Genomic DNA, 20,794 nt, shown 5'->3' with positions numbered 1-20,794 from the left:
AAGTCACACGGCAGACTGAGGGAAGAAAACCCCTCTCAGGAATCCGTGCGATGATGGTCAGCTGTGTAGCCTTACCTTTTTAAAATTTAGAGTACCCAATTAATTTTTTCCAATTAAGGGGCAATTTAGCGTGGCCAATCCACCTACCCTGCACATCTTTGGGTTGTGGGGGCGAAACCCACGCAAACACGGGGAGAATGTGCAAACTCCACACGGACAGTGACCCAGAGCCGGGATCGAACCTGGGACCTCGGCGCTGTGAGGCAGCAGGGCTAACCCACTGCGCCACCGTGCTGCCCTTGTGTAGCCTTACCTGACAATATAAGCAAAGCAGCAAATCCTTTGAGGGGAATGCCAACTTGGCGAGGAAGGTGCCTCAGAGAGTGAAGAATCCGCTGTGTGCAGACGGTGTGTTTGCGGCTGACCCCGATTTGGATTGAACTTTGGCCTGTATGGCAACCCGCTCTGGTAATCTGACCTTCTTTGTACGTGTTTTGACCTTGCTGCCTTGCCCTCCTGAAGGACAGTCGCTGTTACATACAATGTTAAAACTTACCTGGGAAATGGGTAAACCATCCAGGTTTAAATAGGGATACCTGGTGAGTAAAGTTAGACTCAAAGAAGAGCGAGTATTTATTTCCTTTCTCTTCTGCTGAGCCTTGTAGGCCTTTGAACAAACATTCCTTTTTGTTTGCTGGACAACTCTGTGAGCTATCGAACTGAGTGAAGTCCGCCGCACCCATCACAATCCCCTGCCCCGTGCGACCTCGCACAGGATTCAGGCTTCTCGTCAAGGCTTTTTTAAGTGATTTCTCTCCTAAGAATAAACTACAATGCTAAATGTGGGGAAAGCGAATCGCCAGTACAAGGCTACTCTACAAATCACCAGGACAGAGTAAGAACCAACGTCACATCCCACTCTGGGAAGGTACACAGAAGATTACAAAGCATCGTTGCAGTCTGTCAAAATATCCATTATAAACAGTCCTGGTAGCTTAGGAGGTCGGTACTTCAGAGAGGGCAACAGTCGGGGCGGGGGCTTGACCCTTCCGAACTGTAATACTATTATTGGGCGGTGAACGCAGAGAAGATGCGGCGTTGAAACAGAGAGATGGAGGCTTTTTGGGTGAGAATGGAGGCAGGCTCTTTGCAAGGGGGTCGGGGTTGCAGGTGTGGCAACAGCGTCGCTCCCACTTTCCCCAGGGAAGTTCTCGGGGAGTCCTATGGTGGTGGCTATGCTGAAACTATAGAGGCAATTTCGGCAGCACTTTAGGGTGGGGGCAGGGTCAAAGTTGATGCTGATCCGAGGGAACCACGGGTTTGAACCAGCGAGGATGGATGAAAGGTTTCGGGGATGGGAGGAGCGACAGGTGATGGAGATGAAGGACTTGTTTTTAGAAGGGTGGCTCTCAAGTTTGGAGGAACTGGGGGAGACGTTTGAGGTCCCACGTGGGAGGGATTCAGGCAAATGCGTGTGCGGGATTTCGCGAAAAAAGTTTTTCCAACCTTTCCGGTGGCACCACCCTCGTTGCTGGATGGGATGTTGTCGATGAGGGGGAGGGGTCATCTCGGCGATCTATGGGAGGATTTTGGAGGATAAGGCGTCACTGGAGGGGTGAAGGCTAAGTAGAAGGAGCAGCTGGGGTACCGCTGGAAAAGGGGCTGTGTTGTGAGGTGCTGCGGAGGGTGAATGCCTCGACCTTCTTTGCGAGGCTGGGGTTGATACAGCTAAAGGTAGTTTCCAGAGCGCAGCTGACAAAGTCAAGGATGAGCCAGTTGTTTGAGGGGGTGGAGGATATTTGTGAGGGGTGTGGAAAGGGGCCAAGCCAATCACATACACATGTTCTGGTCGTTCTTTAGCACCATGTCGGCGATGTTGCACGTGGAGCCCAGTCCCCTGGGGGCCATACTCGCGGTGTCGGACTTGCCGGAGTTGCAGATGGGAGCGGGTGGGCAGATGTTTTAGCCTTCGCCTTGTTGATTGCTCACAGGTGGGTCCTGTTGGGGTGGAGGTCAGCTTCTCCACCCTGTGCCTCGGTGTGGCTGGGGGATTTAATGGAGTTCTTGTACTTGGAAAAAAGGCTTCAAGGCGGGCGAGTGAGGGGTTCCATAAAAGACAGGGTTTGTTTATACTACATGTCAGGGAGCTGGTGACCGTCAACTGTTAGGGGGGAGGGAAGGGAGCTAGCTGGTTCAGGGGTTGGTGTTGGATTTATTTTGTTTTGTAATGTTAAATATAAAAATGTCAACATCTGAATATAAATACTTCTTTAAAAGAACAGCCCTGGTAGCAGAAACTGAACTGTAATCTGTGTGAAATAGTAATGGCATGGAACAGGAATCAGATAAAAGGACCACTTTGTGTGTAATCTGAGGTGATGGAAGCTTCTAGAAGGCATAAGGACTAAATATGCAGAAAGTGCAGGGCGTTGCAGGGCACCCGGTCAACATCCATCAACTGTAATGAAGTCAAGATCAAGGAGAAATGGGAAGCGGAGTTGGGAGAGGAGATCAATTGGGGGGTATGGAGTGAGGCACTGTGTAGGGTACACAAGACCTCCTCGTGTGCGAGGATGAGCCTGATACAGGTTAAGGTGGTGCACAGGGTGCATATGAATCGGGCGAGAATGAGTGGGTTCTTTCAGGGGGTAGCAGGCGAGTGTGAGAGGTGTGGGCGGGGGCCAGCAAATCACGCGCACATGTTTTGGGGTTGCAAAAATTGGGAAGATGCTGGCGGGAGTGTTCGCGGTCTTAGCCAGGATAGTGGAGGAGGAGGTGGACCCGGACCCTTTGATGGTGGGGTTTCAGAGAAGCCGGAGCTGATGGAGAGGAGGAAGGCCGATGTCGTGGCCTTCGCCTCTCGGATTGCACGGCGGCGGATTTTGCTGGAGTGGCGGCCGGCATCGCCACCGGGGTTGGCGGCTTGGTCGGGTGACCTGTACGACTGCCTGCGGTTAGAAGATAAAGTCTGAGTTAAAGGGGCTCTTCAGGGGGGGTTTGAGGAAAGGTGGGGGATGTTTGTGAAAAAATTGTAGACTGTATAGTTGATTGCTGGGAAGTATGTTTCCCGGGGTGTTTATGTGTTGTAACCTGTTTTGATACATGTTGGTAATAAAATAAATGTTTTAAAAGCTGTAATGAAGCCCACCCCCACACCCCTCGATCAATACTCCACTCCATATTGATCAAAGTTGCGGAGAATGATGCTGAGCTGCAGGTGCACCTTGCCCATGGCCACAGTTTGCAGACGATAACGGTCAGCTCCGGTGTAAATGAGGTCACTGTGTTTCAGCTGAGGCCCGCCACCCACAAACATCTGGGAGAGCTGCTCCTGCCAAGTACCCAGGGGCCGCCAGGTGACGCACTGAATCTCGTGGGTCCCCGGGCTGCTGGGGATGTGGCAGAAACCGTAGCCGTACAGCTCGTTCCTGCCGAAAGAGTCCTGGTGCCAGACCTGTATGTAGAGCTTGGGCCAGCCTGCAGCGGGAAGACAGGGACAGAATGAGTTGTGTTTGTGCTCAGGCAAGGCGAGAATTCTGATTGACGTTGTCGCATTAATTCCCCTTACCTGCAAACCCGCCCCCCAAACACAACAATACAATTTCACAGGCATCAGTTAGCTATTCAATCAAGATAGGGAGAATCAGGCAGTCTGCGGTCATGTCCTCACCTTACATCCCCACATATAATAGGAGCAGTAGGCCATGTGATCCTTTTGAGCCTGCACTACCATTAAATAAGATCATGGTTGGTCCGATTGTGGCCCAACTCCACTTTCCTGTTGGCGGCATGTGGCGCAGTGGTTAGCACTGAGACTGCGGTGCTGAGGACCCGGGTTCGAATTCCGGCCCTGGGTCACTGTCCGTGTGGAGTTTGCACATTCTCCCCGTGTTTGCGTGGGTTTCACCCCCACAACCCAAAGATGTGCAGGCTAGGTGGATTGACCACGCTAAATTGCCCCTTCATTGGGGGGAAAAAAAAAATTGTTTTAAAAACTCCACTTTCCTGCCTGCCCTCGACTGCCTTACCAATCAAAAAATCGGTCCAAATCCCCCTTGAATTGAATGAATGATCCTGCCTCCACTCCTCGAGGGAAGAGAATTCCAAACACTACTGGTTGTCAAGCACAAGAATTATAGATGTTTCAATGCGATCATCTCTCATTCTGCTAAACTCCAGAGAACATATCCTCTGCTCAAATGCGGAGTTGAACGAGCCTATGTCAGGCGGAGTGATCAGGAATGGAGCTGGTTTCCGAAACTAGGGAACGCGGGGTCAATTGCAGCAAGCCCCAATCAACAGAACCTCAACAGAGATAGGGAGGGAATCTTCTCGGCCCCCATGGCTCACACATAAACCCACACGGCTACGATCAGAGCCAGATCCTTGGAACTAAACGGGAAAGCGATCATTTTTTGAAATATTATTTATTCTCCTTTTTCACATTTTCTCCCAAGTTTACACCCAACAACACTAAACAATAATCAGTAACAAATATGTCAATCCCCATATCAATAACAACGATCCCATCCTCCCACCAAACCCCAAATATTAGCCCGCATGTTCACACAATCAAATGACAAAAAGGAATTTGGGATCACCCATAGTCGCCATTAACACACACTGTTCCCCCTCCCCCCAACCCTCCCACCCAGCCCCCCAACTAATGTTCGATGTTATCCAGTTCTCGAAAGTGCATAATGAATAATGCCCATGAATTGTAGAACCCCTCCATCCTTCCCCTCAGATCAAACTTCACCTTCTCAAGAGTCAAGAATTCCAACAGGTCCCCCCGCCACGCCAGGGCACAGGGTGGAGAGGTTGCTCTCCAACCCATCAGGATCCGCCTCCGGGCGATCAACGAGGCGAAGGCTACAACATCTGCCTCCGCAGCCGTTTCCAACCCTGGCTGGTCCGACACCCCGAATATGGCCTCCCGGGGGTCCGGGTCCAGTTTCACGTGCAACACTTTAGAAATTACCCTAAAAACCTCCTTCCAGTAATCCTCTAGCTTTGGACAGGAAAGAGATAATAATGGAAAATCAAGAGTGAGACACAGGAGGTGGGATGGGAATGACAGAGCGTACAAAGTAGAGACTACAACAGGAAACACCCAAGTGCTGGAAGCTCACAGCAGATCAGGCAGCACCAGGCCTACGAAACGTTACCACTTCAGATGGTACTACTCTTCATCAGAATAGCATCATGTGACTTTGCACTCCGTCAGGACCCCAGTTTGATTGGATACCAACAAATGTGGGTCAGTAATCAGAGAACGCAGATTTTAATTAATTGGCACAACTGTGGGAGAACGTCTTTATTTTTTGAAACGTACAGAGTGTGTGGTTTATAATCCGCCCAATAGAGCGGTGGAAACAGATTAATTAATACATTCCAAAAGATAATTGAATCCCTGCTTTAGAAAGGACAGTTTTGCAGGGCTATAGGGGAAGATTTAGATTTTAGTTTTGTCACGTGTACCGAGGTACAGTGAAAAGTATTGTTCTGCGTACAGTCCAGGCAGACGGTTCCATGCATGAAAAAAACATAGGACCTACGATAAATACACAGTGTAAATACATAGACATCGGGTGAAGAATACGGAGTGTAGTGCGACATAGTAGAGAAGATGTGTGGAGAGATCAGTTCAGTCCATACGACGGTCGTTCAGGAGTCTGGTAACAGTGGGGAAGGAGTTGTTTTTGAACCGGTTAGTGCGTGTTCTCAGACTTTTGTATCTCCTGCCCGATGGAAGAGGTTGGAAGAGAGAATAACCCGGGTGGGAGGAGTCTTTGATTCTGCTGCCCGCTTTCCCAAGGCAGCAGGAGGTGTAGACCGAGTGAAAGGATGGGAGGCGGGTTTGCCTGATGGACTGGGCTGTGTTCGCGACTTTCTGTAGTTTCTTACGGTCTTGGGCCGAGCAGTTGCATTACCAGGCTGCGATGCAGCCAGATAGGATGATGCATCGGTAAAGCAGGGGAGGTGGGACTAACTGGGAGCGAGCTCTTTCAAAAGAGCCAGAACAGGAAAGATGGGCTGAATGGCCTACTCCTGTATGATAAGATTCTATGAGAGAGCTGCAGTATTATCCGTTTGGATTCATTTCGGTGTTATTTTCCTTTCCAAACCACAGACACTCTCTCTAGCCGGGAAACTGAATTGAGTCGATACAGTTACAAGACCAGACAAAGATCTGAACTTCAAAGCTCAAGACTCAATAAAGAGCGTCTCTTGATTTAAAAAAAAAAATTTTAATTAATTTTCTTTTCGTGCTTTTGGAATTCAAAACAAAAGAGCGCTGATAATTGCAAACTTTCTCCCAGGCAATTCTGAACAAAATACAAAAGCCTATTAACCTCCTTTCGACTATATAAGGTGACAAGCTTAATTGAGCCTCCAGAAACACTGAACCCACAAAAGGATGGGAAGGCGATAACTCGCAAGGCAACATGATGAAAACAATGCCACTCTGTACTTAACATTTGTGAATTAGTTTGATTGGTTTATTTAACACTGGATGCTCAGTTGATGAATATTCCCGAGACGGATGTCGATGCATTTTTCAACAGTAAAGGAATCAAAGAGTTTGAGGACGAAAGCGAGAACGGGGAACTGTTGCGGAAGATCAGCCATGGAACTTAACGACTTCAGGGGGCTAGATCACATACTCCTGCTCCTATTTACACTGAGCTGCTTCAATTCTCAAAAGATAGAAACTGCGGGGCGGCACATTGATGCAGGGGCTGGTTTAGCACACTGGGCTAAATAGCTGGTTTTTAAAGCAGACCAAGGCAGGCCAGAAGCATGGTTCGATTCCCGTACCAGCCTCCCCGAACAGGCGCCGGAATGTGGCGACTAGGGGCTTTTCACAGTAACTTCATTGAAGCCTACTTGTGACAATAAGCGATTTTCATTTTCATTTCATTTCAGTGGTTACCACTACTGCTTCACGGCGCCGAGGGCCCGGGTTCGATCCCGGCCCCGGGTCACTGTCCGTGTGGAGTTTGCACGGCTCTCACCCTCCACAACCACTGTTGCCCTCCAGCCACTGATTTCACATGCCAAGTCCCGCTTCGCCGGCAGAAAACACTGAGCAGTACCCCCTGGGCTCAGCAGTAAGGTCGTCGGTTCAAGTTGCAGACTAGGAACCCAAGCACAACCCGGTCTACAAGAGTCTAGAATGCCAGCAGAACAGGCTATAGGTACGGAACAAGGTCAGCAAATGGTATTCAGGGTTATTAGAAATGAAGGTGGGGAATACCAGGCAAGAGCGGCAGGTTTCCAATGCGTCATTAGTGAACCAGCTGTATTTTTTTAATAATGCATGTTTGGGATGTGGGTGTTGCCGGCAAGGTGAGCATTAATTGCCCATTCTTACATACCCTTGAACTAAGGATGTTCCCGATGGTGGGTGTGCCCAGAACCAGGGGTCACAGTCTGAGGATACGGGGTAGGACAAAGATGAGGAGACATTTCTTCACCCAGAGAGTGGTCGGTCTGTGGAATTCACTACCACAAGAAGTAGTTGAGGCCAAAACATTGTATGTTTTCAAGAAGCAGTTAGATATAGCACTGGGGACGAAGTGGATCAAAGGATGTTGGGGGGGGATAGCAGGATTAGGCTATTGAGTTGGATGATCAGCCATGATCATAATAACATAGAACATACAGTGCAGAAGGAGGCCATTCGGCCCATCGAGCCTGCACCAACCCACTTAAGCCCTCACTTCCACCCTATCCCCCGTAACCCAATAACCCCTCCTAACCTTTTTGGTCACTAAGGGCAATTTATCACAGCCAATCCACCTAACCTGCACGTCGTTGGACTGCGGGAGCAAACCAGAGTACCCGGAGGAAACCCACACAGACAGGGAGAACGTGCAGACTCCGCACAGACAGTGACCCAGCGGGGAATCGAACCTGGGACCCTGGCACTGTGAAGCCACAGTGCTATCCACTTGTGCTACCGTGCTGCCTAATGAACGGTTGAGCAGGCTCGAAGGGCTGAATGGCCTCCTCCTGCTCCTATTTTATATGTTTCTAGGCAAGTGGCTTGCCAGGCCCCCCCCCCGCTCTTATTTCTTATCTGCATACTGCCCGTCGGCAACATCATCTGAAAGCACCGCGTTAGTTTTCACATCCGACATCCAGTGCTGGATGAGCAGAATTTTCCTCCAATTACATATTGGGAAAGGTTGAAGTACTTGTCTTCCTTCCCTTTCCAAATTGTGGGTCTCAGCTACTGATTCCATCCCTCTCCCTGGACAGAGACTAAACCAGACTGTTTGGCCTTTGATGCTACATCTGCCCTGGAGACGAGCTTCCGAATTCATACCTGGGCCCTCGTAGAGATCGCCCATTCCCGGCTCTGCAGCATCACCCGACTTGACCCAGTCTCAGTTCAACTGCTGCCGAATCCCTCGTTCGTGGGCCTTCTGTTACATCGAAGAACGACATTCCAATGCATTCGTGGCTGACCTCCCTTCCACATTCTGCAAACTTGTGTTCATTCAAAACTCTCATCAAGTCAAGGAGATTATCATCGACTTCAGGAAGCGTAGTGGAGAACGTGCCCCTGTCTACATCAATGGGAACGAAGTAGAAAGGGTCGAGAGCTTCAAGTTTTTAGGTGTACAGATCACCAAAAGCTTGTCTTGGTCCCCCCATGCCGACACTATAGTTAAGAAAGCCCACCAACGACTCTACTTTCTCAGAAGACTGAGGAAATTTGGCATGTCAGCTACGACCCTCACCATCTTCTACAGATGCACCATAGAAAGCATTCTTTCTGGTTGTATCACAGCTTGGTATGGAGCCTGCTCTGCCCAAGACCGCAGGAAACTACAAAACTACAAAAGGTCGTGAATGTAGCCCAGTCCATCATGCAAACCAGCCTCCCATCCATTGACTCTATCTATAATTCCCGCTGCCTCAGAAAGGCAGCCAGCATAATTAAGGACCCCACACACCCCGGACATACTCTCTTCCACCTTCTTCCGTGAGGAAAAAGGTACCAAAGTTTGAGGTCACGTACCAACTGACTCAAGAACAGCTTCTTCCCTACTGCCATCAGACTTTTGAATGGACCTACCTCGTATTAAGTTGATCTTTTCTCTACACCTTGCTATAACTAATGTTACATTCTGCTGTCTCTCCTTCCTTCCCTATGTACAGTGTGCATTGTTTGTACAGCATGCAAGAAACAATACTTTTCACTGTATACAATACATGTGACAATAATAAATCAAATCAAATCAAAAACCCCATGCTCACTGACCTACTTTGGCTCCTGATCAAGCAACATCTTTATTTTAAAATTATATTCCTGGTTTTCAAATTCCTCCCTATCTCTGTAATCTCTTCCCCCTCCAAGGTAGCTGCACTCTTTTCATTCTAGCCCCTTGAGCAGACCCAATTTTAATCACTCCCCATTGGGAATTGTGCCTTCAGTTCCCTAGGCCCCAAGCCCTGGAATTATCTCCCAACACCTCAAGCCCTGGAATTATCTCCCAACACCTCACTACCTAGGACGGCAAATGGTATGTTGGACCTCAACGCGAGAGGACCCGAGTACAGGAGTTGGGATGTCTTACTGCAGCTCTACGGGGCTCTCGGTGAGACCACACTAGGAGTATTGTGGGCTGTTTTGGTCTCCTTATCTAAGGACATAGTTGCCGTAGAGGGAGTGCATCGAAGGTTCACCAGACTGATTCCTAGGATGGTGGGATTGTTGTAGGGGGGAGGGATTGGGTCGACAGGACCTGTATTCACTGGAGTTTAGAAGAATGAGATGGGATCTGATTGAAACGTGTAGAATTCTGACAGGGCTGGAGAGACTGGAGGCAGGGATGTGTTTTCCTCTGGCTTGGGGGGGGGGGGGGGGGGGGGAAGAGAGAGAGAGAGAGAGAGAGAGAGAGAGAGAGAGAGAGAGAGAGAGAGAGAGAGAGAGAGAGAGAGAGAATCTAGAATCAGGGAACACAGTTCAGGATACAGGGTGGGCCATTTCGGACTGAGATGAGGAGAAACTTCTTCACTCAGAGGGTGGTGAACCTGCAGAATACCCGACCACAGAAGGTTGTGGAGGCCAAGTCACTGAATATATTTAAGAAGAAAATAGATAGATTTCTAAACTCTAAAGGCGTGAAGGGGACTGGGGAGAGCGCAGGAATGTGGCGTTGAGATAAAGAATCAGCCATGATCATACTGAATGGCGGAGTAGGCTCGAAGGGCCGAATGGCCTCCTCCTGGCTCCTATTTTCTATGTTTGTGTGTTTCTACTGGTTTTCCTCCTTAAAACCTGTCACTCACCAAACCTTTGGTCGTCTGCTCCAATATCTCCTTATGTGGCTCAGTGTCATAGGGAGAAACCGCCTCTGTTGTCCAAAGGGTCGGTAACCCGAGGACCCCGATTTAAGCGAATAAGCAAAAGAGATAAGGGGAGATGAGGAGACTTCTTTCGTCGATGCAGCAATGATAATCGGGAACGTGCTGTCCGAAATGAATTTGGGAGGGAACTTGATAATGCAGAACGCATTGTCGGGCAACAGGAGAAAGGGTGTGCGACTAATTGAATAATTCTTGCACTGAGCTGCCACACGCGTGATGGGCCGAACGGCATCCATCTGTCCTCTATGATTTCATTGTACGCCAGCTAACCCAAGGGAGAACTTACACTAACAGCAGGAGAAAATATACAGCTCGAGAAGACAAGACCACCGTGGTTACCTTGGAGGCCTTTGGTTGCATAGTGTATATCAATAGGATGCGACCAGTAGGCCATGTCCTTGATTACCGGATTGTCCACTTGCGTTTGCCCGTCCTTTAAGCCGGACAGCAATTTCCAAGCACACCCTGCAGACATGGAACAGGGAGAAGAAAGGGGCTTATAAATCCAGCAATTACAAGAAAAAAGGAGTTGGTCACTGCGAGCATAGAAATTACCCAACGGTAGAAGACCAAAGTCTACCATCCTGGAAGTCATAGAATCGGAATCACAGAATTGCTAATGTCATAGGAGGAGGCCATTCAGCATCGGTATCTGTGCCGGCTCTCCAAACAAACATGTGACTTAGTGTAATTCTCCTGCCTTTTCCCCGCACCCCTGCACATTACTCGAATAGACCATCTAAAATCCTCTTAAAAGCCTCGATTGAACCAGCCTCCACCACACTTCCAGGCCGCACATTTCTACCCCAACCACTCGCTGTGTGAAAACGTTCTTTCTCACATCACATTTCCTTTTGAAAATCATTTTAAATCTATGCCCCTCTCATTCTCGATCCTTTTCAGAGCAGGAACAGTTTCTCCCCATCTACTCTGTCCCGCCCCCTCGTGATTTTGAACAGCTCTACCAAATCTCCTCTCCGCCTTCTTCTCTCCAAGGAGAACAGTCCCAACCTCTCCAATCTATCCTCATCACTGAAGTTTCTCATCGCTGGAACCGTCCTTGTAAACCTCTTCTGCTCTCTCTCCAATGTGTTCACATCCTTCCTCTAGTGTGGTGCCCAGAACTGTGCACAATATTCCAGCTGAGGACTTCTTGTATAAATTCAGAATAACCTCCTCTTGTACTCTCTGCCCCTATTAATAAAATGATAGGATGATGATGGAATGGTTGACTAATCATACTAATCAATTTCTATTTACAACACACCCAGGCATAACACCAGCACAAACTGCCAGAGGTAGACAGCTGTTGCTCCCAAACATGCTACACTTACCACTTCTCAAATTACTATCCCAAAACCTTATTTTCTGAATTTGTATCAGAGTGAATCATTACCGCTGCTTCTATGGTATCCCTGAGCAGCCTATTTCATAGATGACCAGTCATTTGTTGAAACACTGTTTCAGCAGATTTAATTTAAATTTACCTCCCCTTCAAGTGCGCCTGGTTCTAATGATGTGTAGATCATAGGATGTAGGAGCAGAAGTAGGCCATTTGGCCCATCGAGTCTATGCCATCCCTTGGAAAGAGCACCCAACTTCAGCCCACGCCTCCACCCCATCCCTGTAACCCAATAACCCCACCTAACCTTTTGGACACTAAGGGGCAATTGATCATGGGCAGTCCACCGAACCTGCACATCTTTAGACCATGGGAGGACACCGGAGCACCCGGAAGAACCCCATGCAGACACAGGGAGAAAGCACATCCTCCACATAGACAGTGACCCGACGGCGGAATCGAACCCGGGTCCCTGGAGCTGTGGGGCAGCAGTGCTAACCACTGTGCCACCCGTATGATAATCTTCAACTCTACTTTCCCGCCTTATCCCCAGAACCCTTGATTCCCTCACTGATTAAAAATCTGTCTCAGCCTTGAACATACTTAGCGACCCAGCCCCTACAGCTCTCTGCGGTAAAGAATTCCACAGATTCACTCCCCTCTGAGAGAAGAAATTCCTCCTCATCTCCGTCTGAAATTGGTGACCCCCTCACTCTGAGATTCTGCCCTCTGGTCCTGGATTATCCCGCAAGGGAAAACAACCTCTCCGCAATGTAAACCAGGTTGGTCACGATCGACATTAGAAGCCGAGAAACAGCAACCACATCAGCTGTCAACCTTTGCGTTTCCAGTGTGAAACTTGCCATACCAGCACATTTACCTTTAAGTTACCAGGACTGGAATTCACCCCTTAAAATCTCGCTGCTTCCATTCCATCCTCAAAAAAACGTTCCTCTTTGACCGAGCTTTTGGTCATCTGCCCTAATATTAATTTTATGCTTGGAGTCAAAATGTGTTTGATAGCTCTCCTGTGAAGCATCTCGGGATGTTTTTGTTACATTAAAGGTGCTGTAGGAACACAAATCATCATTGTTGCTCAGCTTTGCAGCCTGCCACTCTCACTGGCTTTGGACCGTGTACATGTTTGCCAACTGCGCTCGAAACCGCCCCCCCTCTCCGAGACTCGGGAAATCGGGGATGCACAAAAGGCTAGAATTGAACAACGCAGGGTTCTTTCAGGTGAAAACAGAAAATGCTGGTAGACTCAAGGATTCCGCAGTATCTGTGTGGAGAGAGGGGGGGAATTTTTAAAAAGAGTTAAAGTTTTGAGTCCGTACGACTCTTCTTCAGAGTTCTTGAGGGTTGTAAGACTACAGGAGGTCAGAAAGATAGGGAGGAGAGAAGTATTTGAACACAAAGATTTTTACTTTCAACTCTGAGGCTGTGCTGGGTTTCAGACATTATAACAGTGACTGCACAAAGTGCCTGCTGGTGCGGGACATCCAGAGATTGTGAAAGGCTCAAAAATACATTGTACAGGTGCAGTGCCTCAAGACCAGTTGTCCAAAAAACCATTTGAATGGAGTAATTTTAAAAAAAAAACTAACCTGGACAATTTGGTTAGGCACTGCATTGATGGAGCGTGGCTCCAGGTTAGTGAGGCCGTAACACGTGTAAGACGTGGAAGCAGAGGCAGGCCATTCGGCCCATCAAGTCTGCTCTGCCATTCAATGAGATCATTTTGTTTTTTAATTTAGAGTACCCAATTCATTTTTTCCAATTAAGGGGCAATTTAGCGTGGCCAATCCACCTAGCCTGCACATCTTTGGGTTGTGAGGGCGAGACCCACACAAACACGGAGAGAATGTGAAAACTCCACACGGACTGTGACCCAGTGCCGGGATCGAACCTGGGACCTTGGCGCCGTGAGGCAACAGGGCTAACCCACTGCGCCACCGTGCTGCCCTATTCAATGAGATCATGACTGATCTGATACGGTAAACCGCAACTCCACTTTCCCGCCTTATTCCCAGAACCCTCACTGATTACAAATCTAACTTAACTCAGCCTTCAACATAGTAATCAGCTTTGCTGCTCTAACCAGTACTCCAAGCAACCAGTGAACCCACCCCCACCTGGCTTGGCTGCCCGACTCGAAATACGACTACAACCAAAATCCGACACTGCCTCGGTGCGAGATTTATGGTACTGCAGCCGTGTAAATACAAGTCTTATTCTTCCTTAGAAAAGGGTGCGAATTGGAAGAAGATGGATTTTCTTCAAATTCCACTTGTTGAAAGGTTGAACAGGTGCAGCTAAAGTGTCCGCACTATGCTCGTGCAACCCCAGGCGAGAGAGTCTTACCTGCCTGCAGTCCCCATTTACAAAATAGGCTGTTCTGCGGGAAGCCACTTGCTCCAACAATCTGTCCAATAATGTGCACCTCAGCCATCCTCCTGCACAGAAAAAAACATTAGACTTTTAGCACACTGCACCCTCAGCCAGATACCGCATTGTGCAGAGCAGTCACATTCCCGCATCACCAATCAATGCCATTGTTCTGGCAAAAGGCACTATCTACAGACAACAGGCATAAATCAACCTTTGTAAACTTTCAAACTTTAATAGGTTGTTGTGCGCAGGTTGCGTTAGTCACACTTGTCAACTCACTTCTTCAATCATTGAATGGTATTAATACAGGAGGCCATTCAGCCCATCATGTCTGCTTCCTCCCTGCAAAATCAACTCCGCCAATCCCACTCCCTTGCAACCCTGCAAACATTCTCTCTTCAGGTGATGATCCAATTCCTTTTGGAATGGCCCAATTGAGTCTGCGTCCACCACACTCTCAGGCAGTGTATCCCTAAACCGTTTCTTTGGCGATCGCTCGCTAATGAGTATGATTGTCCACCTAACAAACTCCGTTTCACTGGTCGTGGGTCCTGGCTTGACTGATGAGCCCGTTCCTAGAGATGCATCTTCAATCGCCCATTTGGCAGAGGTTACTGGGAGGTGGGATTGGTCCCGGTACTCGAGCATTGGCAGTCCTTTCTCAGGCGCAATTTCCAGGCTTCCTCTTGCCTTCGGGTATTCGCGAAGAATTGTGTCCCTTCGTTCAGGAGGTTCCTCCAGGTAGGTTTCTTCTGAGCAAGGGTCTCCCAGGCATTGACATCCATGTTGCACTTCTTGAGGTAAGTCTTCAGGGCGTCTTTGAAGCGCTTCCTTATCCTCCTTTAGTTCGGGTGCCTTCCTTGGGCTTGGCAAAGAAGACTTGTTTTGACAATAAGGACTCTGGCATTCTAAGCACGTGATCGGTCAAACCGAGTTGGTTTCAGATAATCATGGCCTCGATGATGGAGCTCTTGGCTCCTTCATGGACACTGATGTTAGTACACCTGTCCTCCCAGCTGATGCAGAGAATCTTTCTCAAACAGTGTTGATGGTACCTCTAAAGAGCCTTGAGGTGGTGTCTGCACCTATTCCATGATTTTGAGCTGTATAGAGGAGTTGGGAGGGCGACTGCCTTGTACACGAGGGTCTTAGTATCAGCACGGATGTTATAGTCATCAAGACTCTCATCCTTAGGCATCCAAAGACAGTTCTCGCAGATTGGTTACGATGTTGGATCTCCACATCGATGCCAGCCTTAGATGAATGGTGGCTCCCCAAGTAGGGGAAATGTTTCACGTGTGGGAGGGTTTTTCTGTTGATCTTGATGGGAGGGAGGGACCGGATCTTGCCCAGGGGTGGGTTGATACAGGCGTAGAAGAGGTTGAGGCGGAGAATGATTCTTCGGTATGCTTCCACGAAGGCGTCAAGCACAGCTTGGAGATTGCCTCCGAAAGAGCGGAGATCCCTTTCTCATCCGCATACTGAAAATCCATGAGCGATGCCAGCGTCGCTTTCTTCTTAGATTTCAACCAGTTGAGGTTGAAACGTTTTCCGTCCATCTTCTAGAGGATGTCAACTCCACTGGGAAGCTGGTTCTTGACTAGGGGAAAGATGGTGGTAACTAAAATGGAGTAAAGGGTGGGGCCGACGACACATCCCTGTCTTGACCATGAAGGTTTAAGTTGTATTTCCGTCGGGTGAGGAATGTCGGCGACATTTAGTGGAGGAGCCGGAGGATGTTGATGAATTTCTCTGGACAGCCGGCCTTTGATAGGGTCATCCATAATACTTCCTGACTGAGTCGATAGCCTTGATCAGATCGATGAAGGCCGTGCAGAGTTGATGTTGCTCCTGGCATATCTCTTGAAGAGATTTCATATCTCTTGAAATTGAAAATTGTGTCCGCTGTTCCAGTGTTTGATTGGAAGCCACACTGACTTTCCAAAAGGGTTGCTTCAGAGGCTGGGAGAAGGCTGCGAGTGAGGATTTGGGCGATAATTTTCAGAGTGACGGAGAGTAGGGAGATTCCTCAGTAGTTCCCTCAATCTGCTTTGTCTCCTTTTCTTGAAGGTGGTGGTGATGACAGCATCCCTGAGGTCGGCAAATATTTCCTCTCTGTCCCAGATTTTCAGGAGCAGCTGATGGAGATGGCGGGGGAATTTGAAAATCTCCGTTGGAATCCCGTCCACTCCTGCAACTTTTCCATTCTTGCGGCTTCGACTACATAAACACTGGCTATGTGAAAAATATGGTTCTTTTGCCTTTCCACAGTGGGAGGCAATTCAACACTGCAAATCTCCTTGCACTATCAACACCCTGGTGGTGACCATTGACCAGAATCGCAACTGTAGCTACAAGAGGTCAGAGGCTGGGAATTCTGCAGCAACTAACTCACCTTCTGACTCCCAAAGCCATGTCAACCATCAACAAGGCACAAGTCAGGAATGTGACGGAATACTCTCCACTTGCCTGGATGAGTGCAGCTCCAACAACACTCTTCACTCGACACCATCCAGGACAAAGCAACTCACTTAATGGGCACACAACCAGCACCTTAAACAATCACTCCCTCCACCACCGACACACAATGGCAGCAGTGTGTACCATCTACAAGATGCACTGCAGGGACACACCAAGACTCCTTCAACGGCACATTCCAAACCTGTGACCTCTACCACCTGGAAAGACGAGGGCAGCAGGTACATGGGAATACCACCACATGCAAGTTGCCCTCCAAGTCACTCACCATCCTGACTTGGCCGTTCCTTCACTATCACTGGGTCAAAATCCTGGAACTCCCTCCCTAACAGCACTGCAGCTCACCACCATGTTCTCAAGGGGCAATTAGGGATGGGCAATAAATGCTGGCCTAACCAGCGACACCGACATCCAGTAAAAGAATATAACAAAACTTCGGAAGTGCAGTAAGGGTGTTTATGTAGAGGGAGCTTTACTCTGTATCTAACCCAGTGTTGTACCTGTCCTGGGAGGGTTTGATGGGGACAATGTAGAGAGAGCTGTACTCTGTATCTAACCCCGTGCTGTACCTGTCCTGGGAGTGGTTGATGGGGACAGTGTAGAGGGAGCTTTACTCTGTATCTAACCCCGTGTTGTACCTGTCCTGGGAGTGGTTGATGGGGACAGTGTAGAAGGAGCTTTACTCTGTATCTAACCCCGTGCTGTCCCTGTCTTGGGAGTGTTTGATGGAGACAGTGTAGAGGGAGCTTTACTCTGTATCTAACCCCGTGCTGTACCTGTCCTGGGAGTGTTTGATGGGGGCAGTGTAGAGGGAGCTTTACTCTGTATCTAACCCCGTGTTGTACCTGTCCTGGGAGTGGTTGATGGGGACAGTGTAGAAGGAGCTTTACTCTGTATCTAACCCCGTGTTGTACCTGTCCTGGGAGTGTTTGATGGGGACAGTGTAGACGGCAGCACGGTAGCACAGTGGTTAGCACTGTTTCTTCACAGCTCCAGGGTCCCATGTTCGGTTCCCGGCTTGGGTCACTGTCTGTGTGGAGTCTGCACGTTCTCAGTGTCTGCGAGGGTTTCCTCCGGGTGCTCCGGTTTCTTCCCACAGTCCAAAGATGTGCGGGTTAGGCGGATTGGGCATGCTAAATTGCCCTTCGTGTCCAAAAAGGTTGGGTGGGGTTACTGGGACAGGGTGGAGGCGAGGGCTTAAGTAGGGTGCTCTTTCCAGGGGCCGGTGCTGACTCGATGGGCTGAATGGCCTCCTTCTGCACTGTAAATTCTATGAACCCTGTAAATTCCCCTCATTATTTCAAAGACGTGCAAGTTAGGTGGATTGGCCATGATGAATTGTCCTCAGTAACCCCCAAAAAAAGGTTGGTGGTGTTATTGGGTTACGGGGATAGGGTGGAAGTGAGGGCTTAAGTGGGTCGGTGCATATTCGATGGGCCGAATGGCCTCCTTCTGCACTTTGCATTTTGGAAGGGCTAATGCAGGTAGGGAATATACAGTGAATGGTAGAACCCTCAAGAGTATTGAAAGTCAAAGAGATCTAGGAGTACAGGTCCACAGGTCATTGAAAGGGGCAACACAGGTGGAGAAGGTAGTCAAGAAGGCATACGGCATGCTTGCCTTCATTGGCCGGGGCATTGAGTATAAGAATTGGCAAGTCATGTTGCAGCTGTATAGAACCTTAGTTAGGCCACACTTGGAGTATAGTGTTCAATTCTGGTCGCCACACTACCAGAAGGATGTGGAGGCTTTAGAGAGGGTGCAGAAGAGATTTACCAGAATGTTGCCTGGTATGGAGGGCATAAGCTATGAGGAGCGATTGAATAAACTCGGTTTGTTCTCACTGGAACGAAGGAGGTTGAGGGGCGACCTGATAGAGGTATACAAAATTATGAGGGGCATAGACAGAGTGGATAGTCAGAGGCTTTTCCCCAGGGTAGAGGGGTCAATTACTAGGGGGCATAGGTTTAAGGTGAGAGGGGCAAGGTTTAGAGTAGATGTACGAGGCAAGTTTTTTACGCAGAGGGTAGTGGGTGCCTGGAACTCGCTACCGGAGGAGGTGGTGGAAGCAGGGACGATAGTGACATTTAAGGGGCATCTTGACAAATACATGAATAGGATGGGAATAGAAGGATACGGACCCAGGAAGTGTAGAAGATTGTAGTTTAGTCGGGCAGTATGGTCGGCACGGGCTTGGAGGGCCGAAGGGCCTGTTCCTGTGCTGTACATTTCTTTGTTCTTTGTTCTATGATCTATTTCAGCGAAACTCTGGATCCCCAATTCCTGGCCTGACTGACAGGCGAATTGACAAATCAGAACGCGCCTCTGGGCGATCCTTTGACGAACCCACCAATCAGAGGAGAAGGGCGGGTCTTAGCTGCCGCTAGTTGCCCCGGGAGACGCCGCCGCTATCTGTCCGTCTGTATGCCCGCTCCTGCTCCTCCGCCGTCTCCCCGCGACGCCGTCTCCTCCTCCGCCGCCGCCTCCCCGCGACGCCCTCTCCTCCTCCGCCGCCGCTTCGTCCCCCCGCTCTCCCTCTCTCAAGCCTGCTCCCGCTGTCTCTCCGATTCGCCGTCAATCCAGTAACGCGCTCACTCATTGGCGAGGAACGCCCTGGGCCTTCAGCCAATAGGATTCAGAGAGGGCGGATTGTGTCCAACTACCCCTCCCCCGCCCCCTGCCACTCCCCACCCCGCCCCCACATCAAACCCCGCCCCCTCCCCTCTCCAAAACCCCGCCCCCTCCACTCTCCAAAACCCCGCCCCCTCCCCTCTAAATCCCTGTCCCCAGCCCCTCTCCCAAACCAAACCCTGACCCCTCCCCAAACCAAACCCCGCCCCTTAACCACTGCCCCTCCCTCACCCCAGACCCCGCCCCCTCTGCTCTCCAAAACTCCGCCCCTTTCCCCTCCTCACCCCAAACCCCGTCCCTCCCCCAAAACTCACCTGCTGCCCCTCCCCAGCCTAAACCCCACCCCTCCCCATATCCTGCCCCCTCCCCATCCCAAACCCCTGCCCCACCCCGCCCCCTGCCCCTCCCCCACCCCCTGCCCCAAAACACCATCCTACCCCGGCACCACCCCAAACCCCACCTTTTACCTCCCCAGCCCAAACCCCACTCCCTGCCCCTCCCCAAACCCCTGCCCTCCCCCACCCTATTCCCCTTAACCCCTCCCCAAACCCCACCACATACCCAACCCCCCCCCACACCATACCTCACACTCACCCCAATACCCCACCCCCACCATTCCACCCCCCTATTACCTCTTCCCCACCCATCTGCATTCATCCCATCCTTTCCCTCCCTCCTCTCTCCCCCAGCCCTTACCCGCCTCTCCCCCGCCCCCATCCCACCTCTCCCCCGCCCCCCATCCCACCTCTCCCCAACCTCTTCCATCCCTCTCCCCAGTCCTTCCACCCCCTCTCCCACTCCTTCCCCGCTTCCCTCTCCCACCCATCCGCTACGTCCGACTCCCACTTCATCCCACCCATAATCTTCCATTACTCCAGCTCTCTCTCTCCCCACTCCATCAACCATTTCCTGAGCTTCCACCATTCCCTCCCACCATGCTGCTGGTCCACAGGGACCAACGTGGTGAAGCACCGCCCTGTCACCTCCAATGCAAGTACATCCTACTGTAAACATGGAGACCAAAACAACGCACGGTATTCCAGTTGGGGATTCCTGCAAGACTGCGTTGTTTTGGTCTCCATATTTAGGGTAGGATGCACTTGCATTGGAGGCGATAGAGCGGAGATTCACCACGTTGGTCCCTGGATTGAGAGGCTGAGTACATGGTATCTATATTCTCCGGAGAAGAACAAGAGGTGATCTTGATCTTAGTGAAATGTTTAAGATTCTGATGGGGGTTGGCAAAAGATTGGCACCAGTGCCCAGAGACAAGCTTGTTAATGGGCATCTGTCTCCCTCTGTTGGGCAATTCAGGGAGTTTGTACATGAACGGGGAAATAGAGTCACGGGGACGGAATTTAATCAGAGGAGCGCTGTTACTGATGTATCAACATCACAATAAACAGATTATCTGGTCGTCGCCACATTGCTATGAAGGCCAGCATGCCTTTCATTGGCCTTCCTAGTTGTACAAGCAATGTGGCGACGACCAGATAATCTGTTCATTGTGATGTTGATTGAGGGACAAATTTTGGCCAGGTCACCGGGTTGAACTGCTGCCCTCTT

At 49.8% G+C, this 20,794-nt stretch overlaps 1 protein-coding gene across 1 annotated transcript; it reads right to left on the bottom strand.

Moving 5' to 3' along the window:
- Nucleotides 1-620: 620 nt before the first annotated feature.
- Nucleotides 621-19,125, bottom strand: LOC140402423 (B9 domain-containing protein 2-like). Its single transcript, XM_072490194.1, has 4 exons — nt 18,948-19,125; nt 14,093-14,184; nt 10,726-10,851; nt 621-3,477 (listed from the first exon to the last, which is right to left on the bottom strand). The coding sequence occupies exons 2-4, from the start codon at nt 14,178-14,180 to the stop codon at nt 3,164-3,166; spliced, it is 528 nt and encodes a 175-aa protein (XP_072346295.1). The 5' UTR covers nt 14,181-14,184; nt 18,948-19,125; the 3' UTR covers nt 621-3,163.
- Nucleotides 19,126-20,794: the final 1,669 nt, after the last annotated feature.

Source organism: Scyliorhinus torazame, chromosome 25, assembly GCF_047496885.1.
Source record: "Scyliorhinus torazame isolate Kashiwa2021f chromosome 25, sScyTor2.1, whole genome shotgun sequence".
Lineage (NCBI taxonomy): Eukaryota > Metazoa > Chordata > Chondrichthyes > Carcharhiniformes > Scyliorhinidae > Scyliorhinus > Scyliorhinus torazame.
The sequence above is the reverse complement of the archived record's forward strand: the minus strand, read 5'-3'. Positions and strand labels throughout refer to the sequence as shown.